At 43.2% G+C, this 18,863-nt stretch overlaps 1 protein-coding gene across 1 annotated transcript in view; it reads left to right on the top strand.

Annotated features, from left to right (window-relative positions):
• The window catches only part of LOC124002027 (GTPase HRas-like), a 31,516-nt gene extending 22,258 nt beyond the window's left edge, over positions 1-9,258 (top strand). The window contains exons 2-5 of the mRNA XM_046309242.1: positions 2,130-2,268; positions 4,197-4,375; positions 8,688-8,847; positions 9,112-9,258. Of these exons, the coding sequence (XP_046165198.1) occupies positions 2,158-2,268; positions 4,197-4,375; positions 8,688-8,847; positions 9,112-9,231 (570 nt within the window). The 5' untranslated portion in view covers positions 2,130-2,157 and the 3' untranslated portion in view covers positions 9,232-9,258. The remainder of the gene's footprint in view (positions 1-2,129; positions 2,269-4,196; positions 4,376-8,687; positions 8,848-9,111) is intronic.
• Positions 9,259-18,863: the final 9,605 nt, after the last annotated feature.

The following is an 18,863-nucleotide window of genomic DNA, read 5'->3' as shown; positions in this document are numbered from 1 at the left end:
TCCCAACCATATCAATTGGGTCTCTCACATACTACATGATTCCATATGTGTTATTTCATAGCTTTGATGTCTTCACTATTATTCTACAATGTAGAAAATAGTAAAAATAAAGGAACTCTTGAATGAGTAGGTGTGTCCAAACTTTTGTGTGTGTGATATATTTTTTGTAATGTTATTTTAAGAATATTTGTTTAATCTTTTTTGGGAAGGGGCAACAATTTATCAGTGTGGCTGTTTTAGCCACGCTACACTGCCACCCAGTTCACTGGCCTATTGGGTTTGACCCTGTCAGATCAGAGCTTTACTGGTTGGCTCTGTCTACTAAGGCTGGCATGGGATGCATGTGCTGAGATCTTATGGGACAATTACAAGTTGATAGCTTTCTGATAGCGGTTTTTGTTTTACGGCACTGATGTCCTATAAGTAAGCCACTAGTCTGACATTGTGTTATATAGTTACATGTGACACACTGATTGGGGCTAGTGGGGCCAGTGTGTAGTGACGCACATGTATCAAAACCATCACCAGTGCCATCTAGGCTACATTCATATCTTTTGATGGTGTGGGTAATCTCTGAATCCCTCTCACACACTCCATTCTGCCATCTGTTGCAGTGAGAGACTGGATATGTACAGACAGTTTACCCTTCCACCTGACAGTTCACTGTGTATTGGACAATACTCTTATGGCTCCCTTTCCTTGCCGCCTCTCCTTCATGATCAATGATGGGTGAATGGATTGGATATGGTAGATTTCCACCTTTTTTATAGCGCTCACCTGTCAAAAGGATGCATTTCTAAAGACAGACATTTTTACATTTTGCAGACGCTTTTATGCACAGCGACACACAGGAAGGAGCAATTAGGGTTAAGTTGACTCAGGGATTTGAACCAGCAGCTTTTTGGTTACCGGCCGAACGCTCTTAACCACTCGCCTACCTGCCACAGCCTGTTGTTTTGAGTCTCTCTCGCCAGTCATGTCCGATCAGTGATGAGATGAAGTTGCCTGGCTACCCAGACTCCTTGCTTCAGCCAAACGCTACTTCACGCCCATGGACGTACTTCCCCAATCTTTCACCGAATGTGAACACATTCCAGGCCGTCTGATTGGTCCAGAAACCGATTGGTAGAAACAGAACACGTGCGTAAAGTGCCGGTTTCAAAATTTGTCATTCGCTTTGATAATCTGATTGGTTAGAGACGATTCAATCGCTGACGTTTTGTACAATGCCCCTCATCACCACAAACAACTTCACTAAAGTATGTAGTGAACGACAGAGCAGCTGAAGAATTTAGTGTGAGGTCGTCAGGCTAGAGATAAAGTGAGATGGCAATAGGAAAGGATGTGTTCTGGAAGAGAATAAGGCCTGGTCGTATTTACGATTAGCCATATGGAAGCAGACAGGACAAAAAAAGGACATTCCTGCCCAATAAGAAGCGCTTGCTTTCGTTTGCAAAACGTTTTGCACTAAGGAATATAACTCAAGTTGTTTAGTGAGAGCCAATGATTTATGGGCAGGGCAGCCGTTTGTAATGGCTGTGCCTGTTAACTGGACCCACATGGTAGTCCTAAAACCTTCTGACTGCAGGGCCTCCCCTTTCCTGTCCTCTCCTTTCCACTGCCCATCAATGCTGCAGTGCCACCATGTACTGTATATTCAACAGCTGCATGGGCTACACACAGGCTTTCAGAGAAACAGCACCTTTACGCTGTATAAAAAACAACAACAAAAGGCTTCAGATTATGAGGTCGGCAATACTAGGCATCAATGAGGAGCACTCTACCAGTGTCAAACCCCCTCAGCTCTCTCCCTCCCCCTCATGTTGAGCGGGAGTGGATGGAAACATTGAGTACCTTCAGCACATTTTTTCACATTCCCCTATGGGGGTCTCAGCCCCCTTACACACACACACACATCTCACCTGGTGGTAAACTCAGTAGCACGGTAGGGGTTCAGTGAAGCGAATGTTACTCAGAATACTGCCAATGAATATACAGTACCCCAAATGTATACTGTACATTTGAAGAAAAACACATCATAAAATGTATTAACCTTTCTCTTCACTCCCTGTTTTTCTGCTGCTCTGCTATTTCTTCCTCTCCTCTCACGCTCTCCCTCTCTCTCGCAGAAGTGTGTGTGTGTGGGGAGCAGTGAGGATGACGGAGTACAAGTTGGTGGTGGTGGGGGCAGGAGGTGTGGGGAAGAGTGCACTCACCATCCAGCTTATCCAGAACCACTTTGTGGATGAATACGACCCCACCATAGAGGTATGTGTACGTATGTGTCCAGAGCTTCTGTCCACATCTGCAGCTGATCACTGTGGGTGATGTCATGCGGATGTAGCCCCTCCCCTCCCCAGGTCTACAGTGAACGGATAGAGTAACCTAGTGTGACTCCGCTGGCTCGTTGGAGAGACCACTGTTCACTATGGCTGTGACGATACCAGTATCGCAGTATTAAAAATACATTTAAAAAAACACGAAGCAGACTACTTTTTGGTATTTTTAAAACCTGCTGTATGTAAAATAGTGTGTGATAGCTTGGAAAATAAATACACGTGACTCTGGATGACAACATGTTGTTTCCAACATTTGGGATGTTTTCCTAAAACCACTTTGTGTTTTGTTTCCTTGCCATGACACTAACGGGTATTGCATTACTGGTATTGTCCCGTCCCTGCTGTTCACTACAAAAAAACTCACGAACAAATATGCCACTCACTATCAATTCAATTCTCCTTTTTTCTTTTTACTACACCGCTACTCCTAATGTCATTCCCCTCTGTTCACTATAAGAGAGGGAGAGAGATTTGGAGAGAGAGAGAGTCTGTCTGATTTCTCCACTACCCTTTCTCTCTCCCCATTTCTCTCGCTCTCATTCTCACCACGTCTGCCTCTGGCCAGACAATGTCTTTTTTGTGTGTGTGCATTCCTGTCCCCTATGCACTAGCACACAAAGGCCCTGCACCACATGTTTGTGTCTGTGTGTTGGGACGCTAAGCATCTGCCCTGCTACTCTGCCCTTTTGATACCACTACCGCTTCCCTGACCAGTCACACAGCATAGGGGTTTAGCGTATATATCAACGTGTGTGTGTGTGTGTGTGTGTGTGTGTGTGTGTGTGTGTGTGTGTGTGTGTGTGTGTGTGTGTGTGTGTGTGTGTGTGTGTGTGAGAGAGAAACTTGGTCCCAGGCATCATGCTTCAGGCATATTTGAGATACGTGTGTAAATTGTTAGTTATTATATTGAACACGCATATTTTCTAGTATGTTAATTTAGTCAATAATGGAATTTATTTGCAAATAATTTGCAAAACCCAATCAGATTTCGACAGAAATATGGCTGAGACGCAAAGAAAATGTAAGGAGAGGGGGTACAAAAATGTTCAGATTAATACCACAATTGAGAAAATTCAAAACAAATCGAGACATGATCTTTTTCAATGACAGTGTGACTTGACTTACCAAGTTGCGGCCCACTTTTTTTTGGAAGTGAACCACTCGATTTTGTCCCTACGTTATATCGGGATCGAACATGTCACCCTTCCTAGGAGAGGGGGTGATCTCGACAATTTATTGTTAAAATGAGAGGCTGCCTGGATCTTTAATTTAAAGACCCTTGCTCCTCAAGTTCTCAACGTAGACTTGAAGTGTGATCTGAAGCCCATGTTGTGATTTGGAATTTTGTTATTGTTTGTGTTTCCTATGTAGCTAAATTGTATCTATGTTCGAATGCTTTCCATTCATGTGTTTTTTAATTATATTTTTTATATGACAATTAACCAATGATATCAGTCCACAACCGGCCATGATTACAGATACCTGTGTGTGTCCTGTGACACTATATAAACATGTGACCTGCAGTGTTTGTCTTTATACCATGATGAAGACAGGTTGTCTGTCAACGTTGGTTATTAAATTATTGCATCTGAGCTCCTAGAGTGTGCGGCTCTCCAGATTACAGCCATCTGAAACCTAACAAGGTGGCAGGTGGCCTAGCAGTTAATAAGAGCGTTGGGCCAGTAACCGAACGGTCGCTGGTTCAAATCACCGAGCCAACTAGATTAAAAAAAAATCTGTCTGTGCCCTTGAGCAAGGCACTCAACCCTAATTGCTCCTGTGCACACTTGGTTAAAGAATACGTAGGCAGCCTGTCTGTAGCAGTGTAACTGGAGGATGTCCCTCCCCCTGTTTTAGGACTCGTACAGGAAGCAGGTGGTGATTGACGGGGAGACGTGTCTGCTGGACATCCTGGACACTGCAGGTCAGGAGGAGTACAGCGCCATGAGGGACCAATACATGAGGACAGGGGAGGGCTTCCTCTGTGTCTTCGCCATCAACAACACCAAGTCCTTCGAGGACATCCACCAGTACAGGTGTGTGTGTGTGTGTGTGTGTGTGTGTGTGTGTGTGTGTGTGTGTGTGTGTGTGTGTGTGTGTGTGTGTGTGTGTGTGTGTGTGTGTGTGTGTGTGTGTGTGTGTGTGTGTGTGTGTGTGTGTGTGTGTGTGTGTGTGTGTGTGTCAGGACAAAGGGTTATACAAAGCTATAAAAAAAGCTTAGCCTGTGACTGAGGGGATTACAGCACGATGTCAATTAAATCGATCCTGACTCAATTGGACCAGAGAGAGCAGTGTTAATTTCCTCAACAACCCTTTTCTTGACTAAAACTATGACGATAGAGAGATGAGATGCCCTTGAAAAATGCGAACTATGACAATTTTAATTGATAAATGTGACAATTCCACTTGAGACTCTATTTCACATGAAGCTCCTTTTCATGTTTTTTCCAATCTTAAGTGTTGCAGCAAATGCGAGTTGCGGTAGCTTTTTTCATCATTCATGCAATTTTTTTAAATATTAGGAGTACAGTAATATCAGGTCCTCCCCTAATACTATCCCTGCAACATTGAGAGCATCCTGACTGGTTGCGTCATAGCCTGGTACGGGAATTGCTCCGTCCACGACCATCCAGTAGGTGATGAAGACGGGTCAGTACATCACTGGGACTGGGCTCCCACCCATCCAGGACATCTACTTGAAACGGTGCCCGAGGAAGGCATGCTGCATCATCAAGGACGCCACATACCCCAGCCATGAGCTGTTATCTTACCGTGGGGCAGACGATATCAGAGCATGAGGTCTGATACCAACAAGCTCAGACATTTTCTATCTACAAGCCAACAGACTGCTGAACATTTGAACTGGACTGACCACCTGTTCTGATTCTTTGCACCTTAGCACACATGCACACTCACACAGATAGATATACAAACACATCCATCTATCTATTCATCCATCTATACATACAGTTGAAGTCGGAAGTTGACATACACCTTCGCCAAATACATTTCAACTCAGGTTTTCATATATCCTGCCATTTTAATCCTAGTATAAATTCCCTGTCTTAGGTCAGTTAGGATCACCACTTTATTTTAAGACTGTGAAATGTCAGAATAATAGTAGAGAGAATGATTTACTTCAGCTTTTATTTCTTTCATCACATTCCCAGTGGGTCAGAAGTTAACATACACTCAATTCGTATTTGGTAGCATTGCCTTTGAAATATTTAACTTGGGTCAAACATTTTGAGTAGCCTTCCACAAGCTTCCCATAATAAGTTGGGGGAATTTTGGCCCATTCATCCTGACAGAGCTGGTGTAACTGAGTCAGGTGTGTAGGCCTCCTTGCTTGCACACGCTTTTTCAGTTCTGCCCACATATCTTCTGTAGGATTGAGGTCAGGGCTTTGTGATGGCCACTCCAATACCTTGACGTTGTTGTCCTTAAGCCATTTTGCCACAACTTTTGGAAGTATGCTTGGGTCATTGACCATTTGGAAGACCTATTTGCAACCAAGCTTTTACTTCCTGACTGATGTCTTGAGATGTTGCTTCAATATATCCACATAATTTTCCTGCCTCATGAGGCCATCTATTTTGTGAAGTGCACCAGTCCCTACTGCAGCAAAGCACCCCCTCAGCATGATGCTGCCACCCCCGTAATTCACGGTTGGGATTGTGTTCTTCGGCTTGCAAGCCTCCCCCTTTTCCATACAAACATAACAATGGTCATTATGGCCAAACGGTTCTATTTTTGTTTCATCAGACCAGAGGACATTTCTCCAAAAATTATGATCTTTGTCAGTTGCAAACCATAGTCTGGCTTTTTTTATGGCGGTTTTGGAGCAGTGGCTTCTTGCTGAGCGGCCTTTCAAGTTTTATGTCGATATAGGACTCGTTTCACTGTGGATATAGATACGTTTGTACCCGTTTCCTCCAGCATCTTCACAATGTCCTTTGCTGTTTTTCTGTGGATTGATTTGCACTTTTCGCATAAAAAACGCATCTCCTTCCTGAGCGGTATGACGGCTGCGTGGTCCTATGGTGTTTAAACTTGCGTACTATTGTTTGTACAGATGAACGTAGTACCTTCAGGCATTTGGAAATTGCTCCCAAGGGTGAACTTGTCTTGTGGAGGTCTACAATTTTCTTCTGAGGTCTTGGCTGATTTCTTTTGATTTTCCCATGATGTCAAGCGAAGAGGCACTGGGTTTGAAGGTAGGCCTTGAAATACATCCACAGGTACACCTCCAATTGACTCAAATGATGTCAATTAGCCTATCAGAAGTTTCTAAAACCATGACATAATTTTCTGGAATTTTCCAAGCTGTTTAAATACACAGTCAACTTAGTGTATGTGAACTTCTGACCCACTGGAATTATAAGTGAAATAATCTGTCTGTAAACAATTGTTGGAAATATTACTTGTGTCATGCATAAAGTAGATGTCCTAACCGACTTGCCAAAACGATAGTTTGTTAACCTTTTTTCAACAACATTTAGCTGAAAAGGCAGCGCACGACATTCAAAAATATTTTCACACATTAACAAGTCAAATACAGCAAATGAAAGAGAATTCTTGTTAATCTACCCATCGTGTCCGATTTCAAAAAGGCTTTACAGCGAAAGCACAACATGATTATGTTAGGTCAGAGTCACAAAAAACACAGCCATTTTTCCAGCCAAAGATAGGAGTCACAAAAAGCAGAAATATAGATAAAAGTAATCACTAACCTTTGATCTTCATCAGATGACACTCCTATAGGACATCATGTTACACAATACATGTATGTTTTGTTCGATAATGTGCATATTTATATCCAAAAATCTCAGTTTACATTGGCGTTTACATCTCATTTACATCTGGTGATTTTGCAGATAGCCACATCAAATCGCAGAAATACTCATAATAAACATTGATACAAGTGTTAATGCAACCACTGTGTCAACCACTGTGTCAGATTGTTTTTTTTAAATCTGAGTACGGCGCTCAGAGCCCAATCTAGCCAAAAATATCCGCCATGTTGGAGTCAACAGAAGTTAGAAATAACATTATAAATATTCACTTACCTCCCCATCCTAGATCCCGGGCCAGAATGGAGGATGACTGCGGAGTTACACTGGTCACGTTATTTAAAGATGTATTGTTCATGTGATAGCCAGAGAGAGGGTGCAGTTCGTTCAGTGTCTCTGTGTTAACTCCAGCTCTAATGCCAGGCTGCCAGCTATGGGATTGGTAAAGCGTGCCTGTTGCCCACCATTTGGCCTGCACTATATAGGGAATCGACAAGGCCAAAGCGCTATGCAGTCACTGATCTACAAATCACACCAAACGGACCATAGATCGGTGTTGGTGGGTTTGCATTGGCTATTGTGTGTACTGCTAGGTGATGAAGGTAAATCAAGGGGGAATTGTATAGATCTGACCCATTACCCTCGGTCTCCTCACACGGTCACACAATCATCTGACTGGCTGTTTTAGTGGTGAGCTCATGTTCCCTGCCTTTCCCGTCCATCTCCATAGACATTGAGCATGCGCATCCCAGGTTGTCTTTATTTTCACAGCACGACCGTGGATAAAGACAGCCTGGAATGCCACCACAACTTCTCCACCTGGTGTTAGCTGTCCTGCCTGTGACTGTGTTGAGTTACGGGCACAGAGAGGTGGATAGATCTGACCCACTCCCCTCACACGCTCACACTCCCCTGGCCTGCTAGCTGGATGGCTGCTGGAGAGATGAGGTCATACTGTTTGCTGCCCACCTGCCTGCTGTCCACCTCCCTCCAGTGCTGCACAGCCAGGCCTGCTCCTCTAGGTCATAGAGCCCCTTGTTTGTCTGACTGGTGATGTTTATGGAGGGAAGGAGAGGGAGGTCGGATTCTATACAGAAGGGTGAAAGGACCCACGAACACTGAGCTCCTTCATTGGGAATTGATTATGGCAACTTTACATAATGCATTAGTTGTGGAAATACTTTGCCAGTCGCATAGTGTTTGCCTAGAGGACGGCAGGTAGCCTAGCGATTGAGCATTAAGCCAGTAACCGACGTGCCCTTGAGAAAGGCACCCTAATTCCTCCTGTAAGTAGCTCTGTATAAGAGGTTCTGCTAAATGACAAAAAAATGTACGTAAAATGTTTACAGTCACCATGACGAGGTTCTCCATGGCTGCAAGTGCATAGCACTCTACTACAAGGTATTGCCATTACACCAGTAATTCTACTGGTAGTTCTTCTGGTATACGGTTTATGTAATGTGGAGTACTGTCCTAATTCCTGTAAACAAAGGTTAAAAGAGAAACCAATTAGACCAAGTAAGGAACTGACCAGTGTCTTTCTGTCCTCCTGTAGGGAACAGATCAAGCGTGTGAAGGACTCTGACGACGTACCGATGGTGCTGGTGGGTAATAAATGTGACCTCCCGGCTTGTACCGTGGACACGCGGCAAGCCCAAGAACTGGCCCGCAGCTATGGAATTCCCTACATTGAGACCTCGGCCAAGACACGACAGGTACACTTCCACACACATTGTCTCGTTTCGACCATTGCAAATGTTCTATTGGTTGCATCCGATGTGATTGCTGTTTCCATGGTGATACCGATCCGACTTTGAAAAGCTCAAGATTTGAGATTGAATTTATTTGAATTTATTTTCATAACTGCTCAAACAAATATAGAGAAGTCATGTTGTTGATGGCCATGTTTACGAGCTTGGTAATATGTAATGCCCACTTTGCAGATTGATGTAGTTCTGAAGGTGTATGTGTGTTTGCAGGGGGTAGAGGATGCCTTCTACACACTAGTCAGAGAGATCAGGCAACACAAGCTGAGGAAGCTCAACCCTCCGGACGAGAGTGGGCAGGACTGCATGAGCTGCCGCTGTGTGGTGTCTTGATGGAGGTCGGTCATAGACTCAGCCCATTACCAACTTTATCGCAAGCAGGGATGGGCACAAATGACAAAATACAGTTACATTACAAAATACAAGTATTATGATTTGATTTTGTGTCTGATTTAAAATGGATGGATTTTAAAATACTAAAATACATTTGCAAGTAGCCGGCCCGTACAGCAACAACATTCTCAGTAACAGTTACAGAAATGTTTTACTCGCTATGACTGATATTTTTATTTCACCTTTATTTAACCAGGTAGGCCAGTTGAGAACAAGTTCTCATTTACAACTGCGACCTGGGCAAGATAAAAGCAAAGCAGTGCGACAAAAGCAACAGAGTTACACATAAACAAGTGTACAGTCAATAACAGAGAAGATCTATGTACTGTGTGTGCAAATGTAGAAGAGTAGGGAGGTAGGCAATAAATAGGCCATTGAGGTGAAAATAATTACAATTTAGCATTAATACTGGAGTGATAGATGTTGAAGTGCAAGTAGAGATACTGGGGTGCAAAGGAGCAAGAGGGTAAGTAATAATATGAGGATGAGGTAGTTTGGTAGTTGGATAGGCTATTTACAGATTGGCTGTGTTCAAGTACAGTGATCTGTAAGCTGCTCTGACAGCTGATGCTTAAAGTTCGAGAGGGAGATATAAGACTCCAGCTTCAGAGATTTTTGCAATTTGTTTCAGTCATTAGCATTAGAGAACTGGAAGGAAAGGCGGCCAAAGGAAGTGTTGGCTTTGGGGATGACCAGTGCAATATACCTTCTGGAGCGCGTGCTACGGGTGGATGTTGCTATGGTGACCATTGAGCTGAGATGTGGCTGAGCTTTACCTAGCAAAGATTTATAGATGACCTGGAGCCAGTGGGTTTGGTGATGGATATGTAGTGAGGGCCAGCCAACGAGAACATACAGATCGCAGTGGTGGGTAGTATATGGGGTTTTGGTGACAAATGGATGGCACTATGATAGACTGCATCCAATTTGCTGAGTAGAGTGTTGGAGGCTATTTTGTAGATGACGTCTCCGAAGTCTAGGATTGGTAGGATAGTCAGTTTTACAAGGGCATGTTTGGCGACATGAGTGAAGGAGGCTTAGTTGCGAAATAGGAAGCCGATTCTAGATTTAATTTTGGATTGGAGATGTGAGTCTGGAAGGAGAGTTTAGTCTAACCAGACACCTAGGTATTTGTAGCTGTCCACATATTCTAGGTCAGTTGTTATTGTTTATCTACCTTAGTTGAACACACTTGACTGTAAGTCACTGTGGTTAAGAATGGTACATACATATCCTAAATGTGTATGTGAAAATGAACTGCAAAGCACACTGTATTATTATTTGGCCTTGTTTTGGGGTGGAGCTCATTAGAATAATACTCAGCATACTTTGCAGTTGTTTGTTTTTACATTTGTATTTAATTAATTTAGCAGACACTTTGATCACACCATAGTGCAATCAGACTTATTATACGAATGAAGGGTGAAAGGGGGCACACACAATTGTGAACTATATATATACTATATATATATATATATATATATATATATATATATTATAGCTCTCGAATGCATCTGGTTACAAAATCATTGTAGTATAGTTCAGCCCTGTGTAATACAAAATACTCAAAAGTAATTTAAATACTGCCCATATCTGATCTCAAGAATAATCAACAACAACAGTTTATCTGGCACAGCCAGAAGAGAACTGGCCCCCCTCAGAGCCTGGTTCCTCTCTAGGTTTCTTTCTAGGTTCCTGCCTTTCTAGGTTTTTCACAACCACTGTGCTTCTTCATTGCTTGCTCATCGGGGTTTTAGGCTGGGTATCTCTATAGTACTTTGACAACTGCCAATTTGTTAAAATGACTTTAAAATACATTTGATTCATTTATTCACAGCAGAGACACTGAGTCCTTACACAATGTCTTAATAATTTATCCTTCTCTCCCACAGCTCACCAATTGGCGGTGAGGAGTGGACCTATGGCGCATAGTGGCAGCATGGACTTGAAGACTGACGGTGGAAGCTGAAACAACAACAACAAACTAAAGAGGACGGTCAAAGAAAGGCAGAGCAAGCAGATGTATCACCAAGCTATCTGTGTACCATAGACATTTGGGAGAGGAGTACCTTGCCCCTGCCAGGCTGTGCCATGCTAGTCTCGTCTAGACTAGGCTTTCTGTCCCCTCTTTTTGAGTCCATGTCTGCCAGAGCAACACCACTAATGACTGTTTTTCTCCAGTGTGATCATGCCGAGCATCTCCAATGAGTTCCTGCGAAGTTATTGTTTAACAGTCTCAACACTGGTCTTAAAGGGGGGAGGGTCACCAACCCCTGGTGAGTCCCCCCCCCCCACCACCTCCTCACACCTCAAAACACAGATTTTTACATTTGAACCCGTGAAAAGAGTGGAAAGTAGTTGCCTATATCCCCATGCCTAATTAACCTCCCCCAGCCTCCCTGTTCCACTCTAGAGGGGCTCTGCAGAAACCTTATTATTATGGATACAAGTCGGGGACATGAGAGCATGATACAAGACACACCACATAGGAATGGTGCCTTTTTTTACGGTTAGTCCAGCCGTCGAACCTAACTTCCTTTTCTTCTTAAACACATTCTTTTTGCTATGTGATTTTTGTTGTGATTGAAGGTGGTCATGCTCAGCGCTGTAAAGTAAGTCAGGATGTTTATTTTGTGTGATGGGAGGTTGCCATTTTAAGATCTGTCTTGGGTGGAGAAGTGAGTTATACATGAGTGATGTTTTACTTTCTGTTGCCTTCAAGGTTGGGCTGAATTGTGGTTGGAGGCTGAGAGACTAAAGTCAGTGCTTGGTCCATGCAGTGCCATTTTATTTATCATGGAATGGTTATGCAGTGAAAGATTCTTGCACAGCTTTTCAAGGAAGTTGAACAAAATATGCTTTGAGCTTGATTACCGGTGGCATTAATTTCTTTCAAGTTCCTTTGCTTAAATGGCTTCATGGTGTTTAGTATAGTTTGCCAGTTGTAGATGGCAGGTATCCGTCTTCCCTGGGTTTTTATTAAGGCTCAGGAAATAGGAATTACTCACCTTTTTGATCCTGGAACATAAGATAGAATGACAGAATTTCAATTTCACAGATTGTAATGCACAAGACCTGCCTTAAATTACTGCTAATATGCGGGATAAAACTGGTTGTTTGGCCACAGTAACCTTCTCTCTCATTCTACTCACTATTACCGCCTCAGAAAGATATTTGGTTCCCCGAGAAGATCATTTGATTTAAGATCGCCATGTCTGAGCCAACTTCTATTGAAAGAAAAGTCAGCGGGGGAAAATGATTCATTTCAGTTCTCGTAATATTTCTCAATATTGAATGGCGTAGGTAGGACTACTAGCTTTTGTGCTCTCTACAACACTAACATCAGCATAGGGCTGACAATACAAATGAACACTGCTTGGTCCTGTTTAACTTGCCTTATTTGTTAGCTAGTACTTCATGCCTTGTACATGTTAGAGCAGTAAGTTTGTCAGAAGCAAGTTTTTCTGTGGTGGTCTGTGTCTGCTTTCCTCTGTGGATAACTGTTGTTGTGAATGACTTCTGGCAGTTGGAGAAGGTTTTCCTCATGGCTGGAGGGAGAGAAGGAGCACAAACAAACTCTGAAACACTCCAACCAGATGTGGTTTTGTACTGCATGCCCTGTCTGAATAGTTAGATTGTTTGTGTTTTAGTCTAAACTAAGTATGTTAAATGGCTCCAATCTTAATTCATTAAGTGTTCTGGGTTTTTTTTTTTACTGTAAAAGGGCCACTTTATTTTGATTTCCTCCTCTTGTTTTTGAAGGTACTTATCCCCACAGTTCAGCCACAGTGACCCAGTAGAACATTGTGATGCCTCATTAGACTTCTGTCAAAGCCAAGTCAACACCCCTTGACCTCTTGTATAGAAGACAGACCTAAATGTTGGAAAATAATAATTTTTATTTTGTTTCTAGAAATGCTTAAGTTCACTCTGACTTTTTGCTGCTATCATACATGTGAGTGGTGTTCCTTAGTATACGTACAGTACGTGCTCTTGTATGTGGTTTTCCAGGAGCTCCCCCCCCCTCCAACAAACACTCTGCTGAGTTACCCCCTATCTTGCCTGAACACAATAACACCTGTTGGCATATAAGGGCTTTTTAACCTGCACCCTCTACCATGAGAGGGCCCTGCAGTCAGGCAAGACTCCCCCAGATCCTGTCACCTTTCCTGGTTTGCTACCCTTCATATGACCCCTTGGATCCAGGGAATGGACAAACTGTCATGGAGGTGGGCTGTGGTCGAAGGATGAAGACACTGCGCACAGGCTTGGTACCGTAACCTCAGATGACAGCCACTACACTTATTCTGGCTCTGTCTGGATATAACCTCTCCACTGCATTGTGTGGACCACAGATTATATTCTGGAGCTCTGAGGGATTCCAAGACAGGGACGATGTTGACCTTTTGTATAGGTGGATTCTCAAACAAAAAAATGAGGTGGGGGGGGGGGGTCAAACTGATCAAACTGTGAAAAAAGATGCATTTTAAACAGAAAATATTGTTCTATTAATATATGGCACTCCATAACCGTATAAAGTAAATCTGTTCTGTACTTAGGAAAATAAATAACCAATCTTAAATCTTTATCCACATAGTGATCTACTGGGTAACGTTAAACAAATCAGACATGCTATGTAACTTGTGTATCAGGTGGACCTCTGGTGATAGAAGACATGTACTGTACAGTTGTCTGAACTATAGTTGCCAGTAATATGCCAGTTAATTATTTTCTACCATTTCCCTTGTCTGTCTGTACTATATTGTACACTGACTGACAGGCAGTGATGGACACACATCTAAAGGTAAATTCTTACGAACTGGACATCAGTTGTCGTCAAGTGGAATACAAGACCAGCAGGCCACTGGTAATCATGTCTGAAAGGAGGGGAGAGTTTTGGGGACAAAAACATGGACATTGGGGGGGTTTGCCCAAGTCCTGAAATCACATAAAGGGCTTGCTTCTCCCTGTAAAACTAGTTTGAACAAGCGAGAGAGGACGTGGGTTTGGAAGTTTGATTGTGAAAATATCAACTGTTTGAACTATTTAAGATGTATTTACTCTAACAAAATAGCAAATGTACAGCAGGGCAGGAATAAAGATGTCAAGATAAACTCATTCACCTGACTGACCGTAGTTATTTTAGCTACCATCTCTCATCTCCCCCTCAGTCCTTCCCTCTCTCCAGGATCAAATATTCATGTAAATACTATGAACACCACATTTGTTTTTAGTGCAAACACAAGGAACTATTTATCCACGTAATTTAAGTGTGCAAATCACAGTAACAGACTGAATTGATAGCACAGGTTACAGAGTTAAGAATATGTCAAATGCACAAAAATGCAATACACTGTCACAAAATCTCTCTTAATCTGGATAAAGGTGATGTAATTTATCCCCGGTGACCCAAATTCTAGTCTAGCCTACACCCTTTCCAGTGAGTGAAATGGTGGTTTTTGTTTCTCCACAAGAGGGCACAAAAGCTCTTTGAGGTGGAATGTGATGATCATAATTGTGTTTTTCAGTTGAAATAATAACCAAGGCTGTGTTTACACTGCTACCCTAAGGACCCAAATCAGATTTTTTACATGTGACCCATATTTAAATTGTTATTTTAGTCAGTCACAGGACGTGTTCCTCTGCCCAGGCGTTGCTGACTCCTGACAGATCTTACAACGCCTGGATAGGTATTTTATGTATTAGCTAACTATATAGGGCTCCGGAGTTGCACAGCGGTCTAATGCACTGCACCTTAGTGCTAGAGGTGTCACTACAGACCCTGGTTTGAAACCAGGCTGTATCACAACCAGCTGTAATTGGGAGTCCCATAAGGCGGCGTAACGTTGTCTGTGTTAGGGTTTGGCCGGGGTAGGCCGTCATTGTAAATAAGAACTTGTTCTTAACTGACTTGCCTATTAAATAAAGGATAAATAAATATGTGCTAGAAATCTGTCAGTCGATGACACAGTCGATGAGCAGGGGAACACGACCCCACTGATGAGGCCTCTGAGTCCTTAGGAAACTACAGTATTTTATGTATTATTTCTTACATTGTTACCCCCAGGAAATCTTGTCTCATTACTCACAGCCGGGAAGAGCTATTGGATACAAGAGCAAAGTCAACTTACCAACCAGGAATATTTTTTATTTATTTTATTTTACTAGGCAAGTCAGTTAAGAACAAATTCTTATTTTCAATGACAGCCTAGGAATAGTGGGTTAACTGCCTGTTCAGGGGCAGAACGACAGATTTTGTACCTTGTCAGCTCGGGGATTTGAACTTGCAACCTTTCGGTTACTAGTCCAATGCTCTAACCACTAGGCTACCCTGACTTTCCAGAAGTGGATCCTCTGTTGGACCACCACCCAGGACAATGGATCTTATCCCAGAAGCCGACCCAAAACAACGGCGCCGCAGAAGGGGCAGACGGAGCGGCCTCCTGGTGAGGCTCCGTAGACGTGCACATCTCCCACCGCTCCCGAGTATACTACTCGGCAATGTCCAGTCTTGACAACAAGGTAGACGAAATTCGAGAAAGGGTTGCCTTTCAAAGAGACATCAGAGATTGTAATGTTCTCTGTTTCACGGAAACATGGCTTTCTCAGGATATGTTGTCTGAATCGGATCAGACACCGGGCTTCTCCATGCATCATGTCAACAGAGATAAACACCTCTCTGGGAAGAGGAAGTGTGGGGGTGTATGCTTCATGATTAATGGCTCAAGGTGTAATCATAACAGCATACAGGAACTCAAGTCCTTCTGCTCACCCGACTTAGAATTCCTTACAAACAAATGCCTGTCTTATTACCTCCCAGGAGAATTCTCGTCAATTATCGCTACAGCTGTGTACATTCCCCCTCACGCAGACACCACGAGGGCCCTCAAGAAATGTCTATGTAAACTGGAAACCATATATCCTGAGGCTGCATTTATTGTAGCTGGGAATTTTAACAAAGCAAATATGAGAATAAGGCTACCTAAATTCTATGAGCATATTGATTGCAGTACTTGCGTTGGTAATACACTCAATCACTGCAACTCTAACTTCTGCGATGCATACAAAGCCCTCCCCCGACCTCCCTTCGGCAAATCCAACCACGACGCCATCTTGCTCCTACCGTCTTATAGGCAGAAACTTAAACAGGATGTACCAGTGACTAGAACCATTCAACGCTGGTCTGACCAATCGGAATCCACGCTTTTGATCACGTGGACTGGGATATGATCCGGTCGGATATGTTCCGGTCGCACAAAACTAAAAGCTCGAACCACCGCATTTAACCATGGAAAGAGGTCTGGGAATGTGGCTGAATATAAACAGTGTAGTTATTCCCTCCGCAAGGCAATCAAACAAGTGAAATCCCGGTACAGGGACAAAGTGGAGTCAATTCAATGGCTTAGACATGAGACGTATATGGTAGGGTCCACAGGAAATCACGGACTACAAAAAGAAACCAGGCACGTCACGCACACCGACGTCACACTTCCAGACAAACTAAACACCTTCTTTGCCCGCTTTGAGGATAATACAGTGCCACCGTCATGGCCCACTAACAAGAACTGCGCCCCTCCCTCTCCTCCGTGGCCGACGTGAGTAAAACATTTAAATCCCTTCTGCGTCCTCAGAGAATGTGCAGACCAGCTGGCTGGTGTGTTTACAAACATATTCAATCACTCTCTATCTCATTCTGCTGTCCTCACATGCTTCAAGATGGCCGCCATTGTTCCTGTACCCAAGAAGACAAAGTTAACCTCTTGCTCCTACCTGGCATGCAGTCGTCCCATCTAGAGCTCTGGAAATGCAAATGCGCTACGCTAAATGCTAATAGTATTAGTTAAAACTCAAACGTTCATTAAAATACACATGCAGGGTATTGAATTAAAGCTACACTCGTTGTGAATCCAGGCAACAAGTCAGATTTTTAAAATGCTTTTCGGCGAAAGCATGAGAAGCTATTATCTGATAGCATGTAACACCACAAAAGACCCGCAGGGGAAGTAAACAAAATAATTAGCATATTCGGCGCTACACAAACCGCACAATAAAATATAAAACATTCATTACCTTTGACCATCTTCTTTGTTGGCACTCCTAGATATCCCATAATCACTATTGGGTCTTTTTTTCCGATTTAAATCGGTCCATATATAGCCTAGATATCGTTCTATGTAGACTGTGTGATAAACGGAAAAAATTGCGTTTCATAACGTAACGTCATTTTTTTAAATTCAAAAAGTCGACGATAAACTTTCACAAAACACTTCGAAATACTTTTGTAATGCAACTTTAGGTATTAGTACACGTTAATAAGCGATAACATTCATCAGGAGGCGATGTAAATTCTATAGGTGTCGTATGGAAAAACATGTCCGGAGAGAGCTCGACCAAAATATTAGGTCGGAAACCAGAGGGAAGGAGTTCCCTTGAACCAGTTAGACCAAGAATCAAAGCTGAATCAAATGACAAGACTCTAGACAACGTGTGGAAGCTGTAGGCGCTGAAACCTCGGTCTCATGTAATTCGGTTCACTTTGAACAATTCCTGGAAGTAGCGCAAGGATATTTATTTCCATTTTCAGTGATCAGGTTTTCCTGCACTTTTCGATGAAACTCACGTTCTGTTATAGCCACAGCCATGATTTAACCAGTTTTATAAACATCTGAGTGTTTTCTATCCACACATACTAATCATATGCATATACTATATTCCTGGCATGAGTAGCAGGGCGCTGAAATGTTGCGCGATTTTTAACAGAATGTTCGAAAAATTAGGGGGTAGGAGGAAGAGGTTAACTGAACTAAATGACTATCGCCCTATAGCACTCACTTCTGGCATCATGAATTGCTTTGAGAGACTAGTCAAGAATCATATCACCTCCACCTTACCGGCCACCCTAGACCCACTTTAGTTTGCATACCGCCCCAACAGGTCCACAGACGATGCAATCACCATCACACTGCCCTATCCCATCTGGACAAGAGGATTACCTATGTAAGAATGCTGTTCATTGACTACAGCTCAGCATTCAACACCATAGTACCCTCCAAGCTCATCATCAAGCTGGAGTCCCTGGGTCTCAACCTTTCCCTGTGCAATTGGGTCCTGAACTTTCTGACGGGCTGCCCCCAGGTGGTGAAGGAATTAAACAACATCTCCACTTCGTTGACCCTCAACACTGGGGCCCAACAAGGGTGTGTGCTCAGCCCCCTCCTGTACTCCTTGTTCACCCACGACTGTGTGGCCATGCACGCCTCCAACTCAATCATCAAGTTTGCAGACGACACAACAGTAGTGTGTGTGATCACCAACAATGACAAGACAGCCTACAGGGGGAGGTGAGTGCACTCAGAGTGTGGTGTCAGGAAAACAATCTCTCACTCAACGTCAACAAAACAAAAGAGATGATTGTGGACTTCAGTAAACAGCAGAGGGAGCACCCCCCTATCAAAGGGCCAGCAGTGGAGAAGGTGGAAAGTTTTAAGTTCCTCGGCATACACATCACAAACTGAAATGGTCCACAGACGGTGTGGTGAAGAAGGCGCAACAGCCCCTCTTCAACCTCAGGA

This window comes from Oncorhynchus gorbuscha, linkage group LG02 (assembly GCF_021184085.1).
Source record: "Oncorhynchus gorbuscha isolate QuinsamMale2020 ecotype Even-year linkage group LG02, OgorEven_v1.0, whole genome shotgun sequence".
Lineage (NCBI taxonomy): Eukaryota > Metazoa > Chordata > Actinopteri > Salmoniformes > Salmonidae > Oncorhynchus > Oncorhynchus gorbuscha.
Note: the sequence above shows the minus strand (reverse complement) of the source record. Positions and strands in the feature narration are given on the sequence as shown.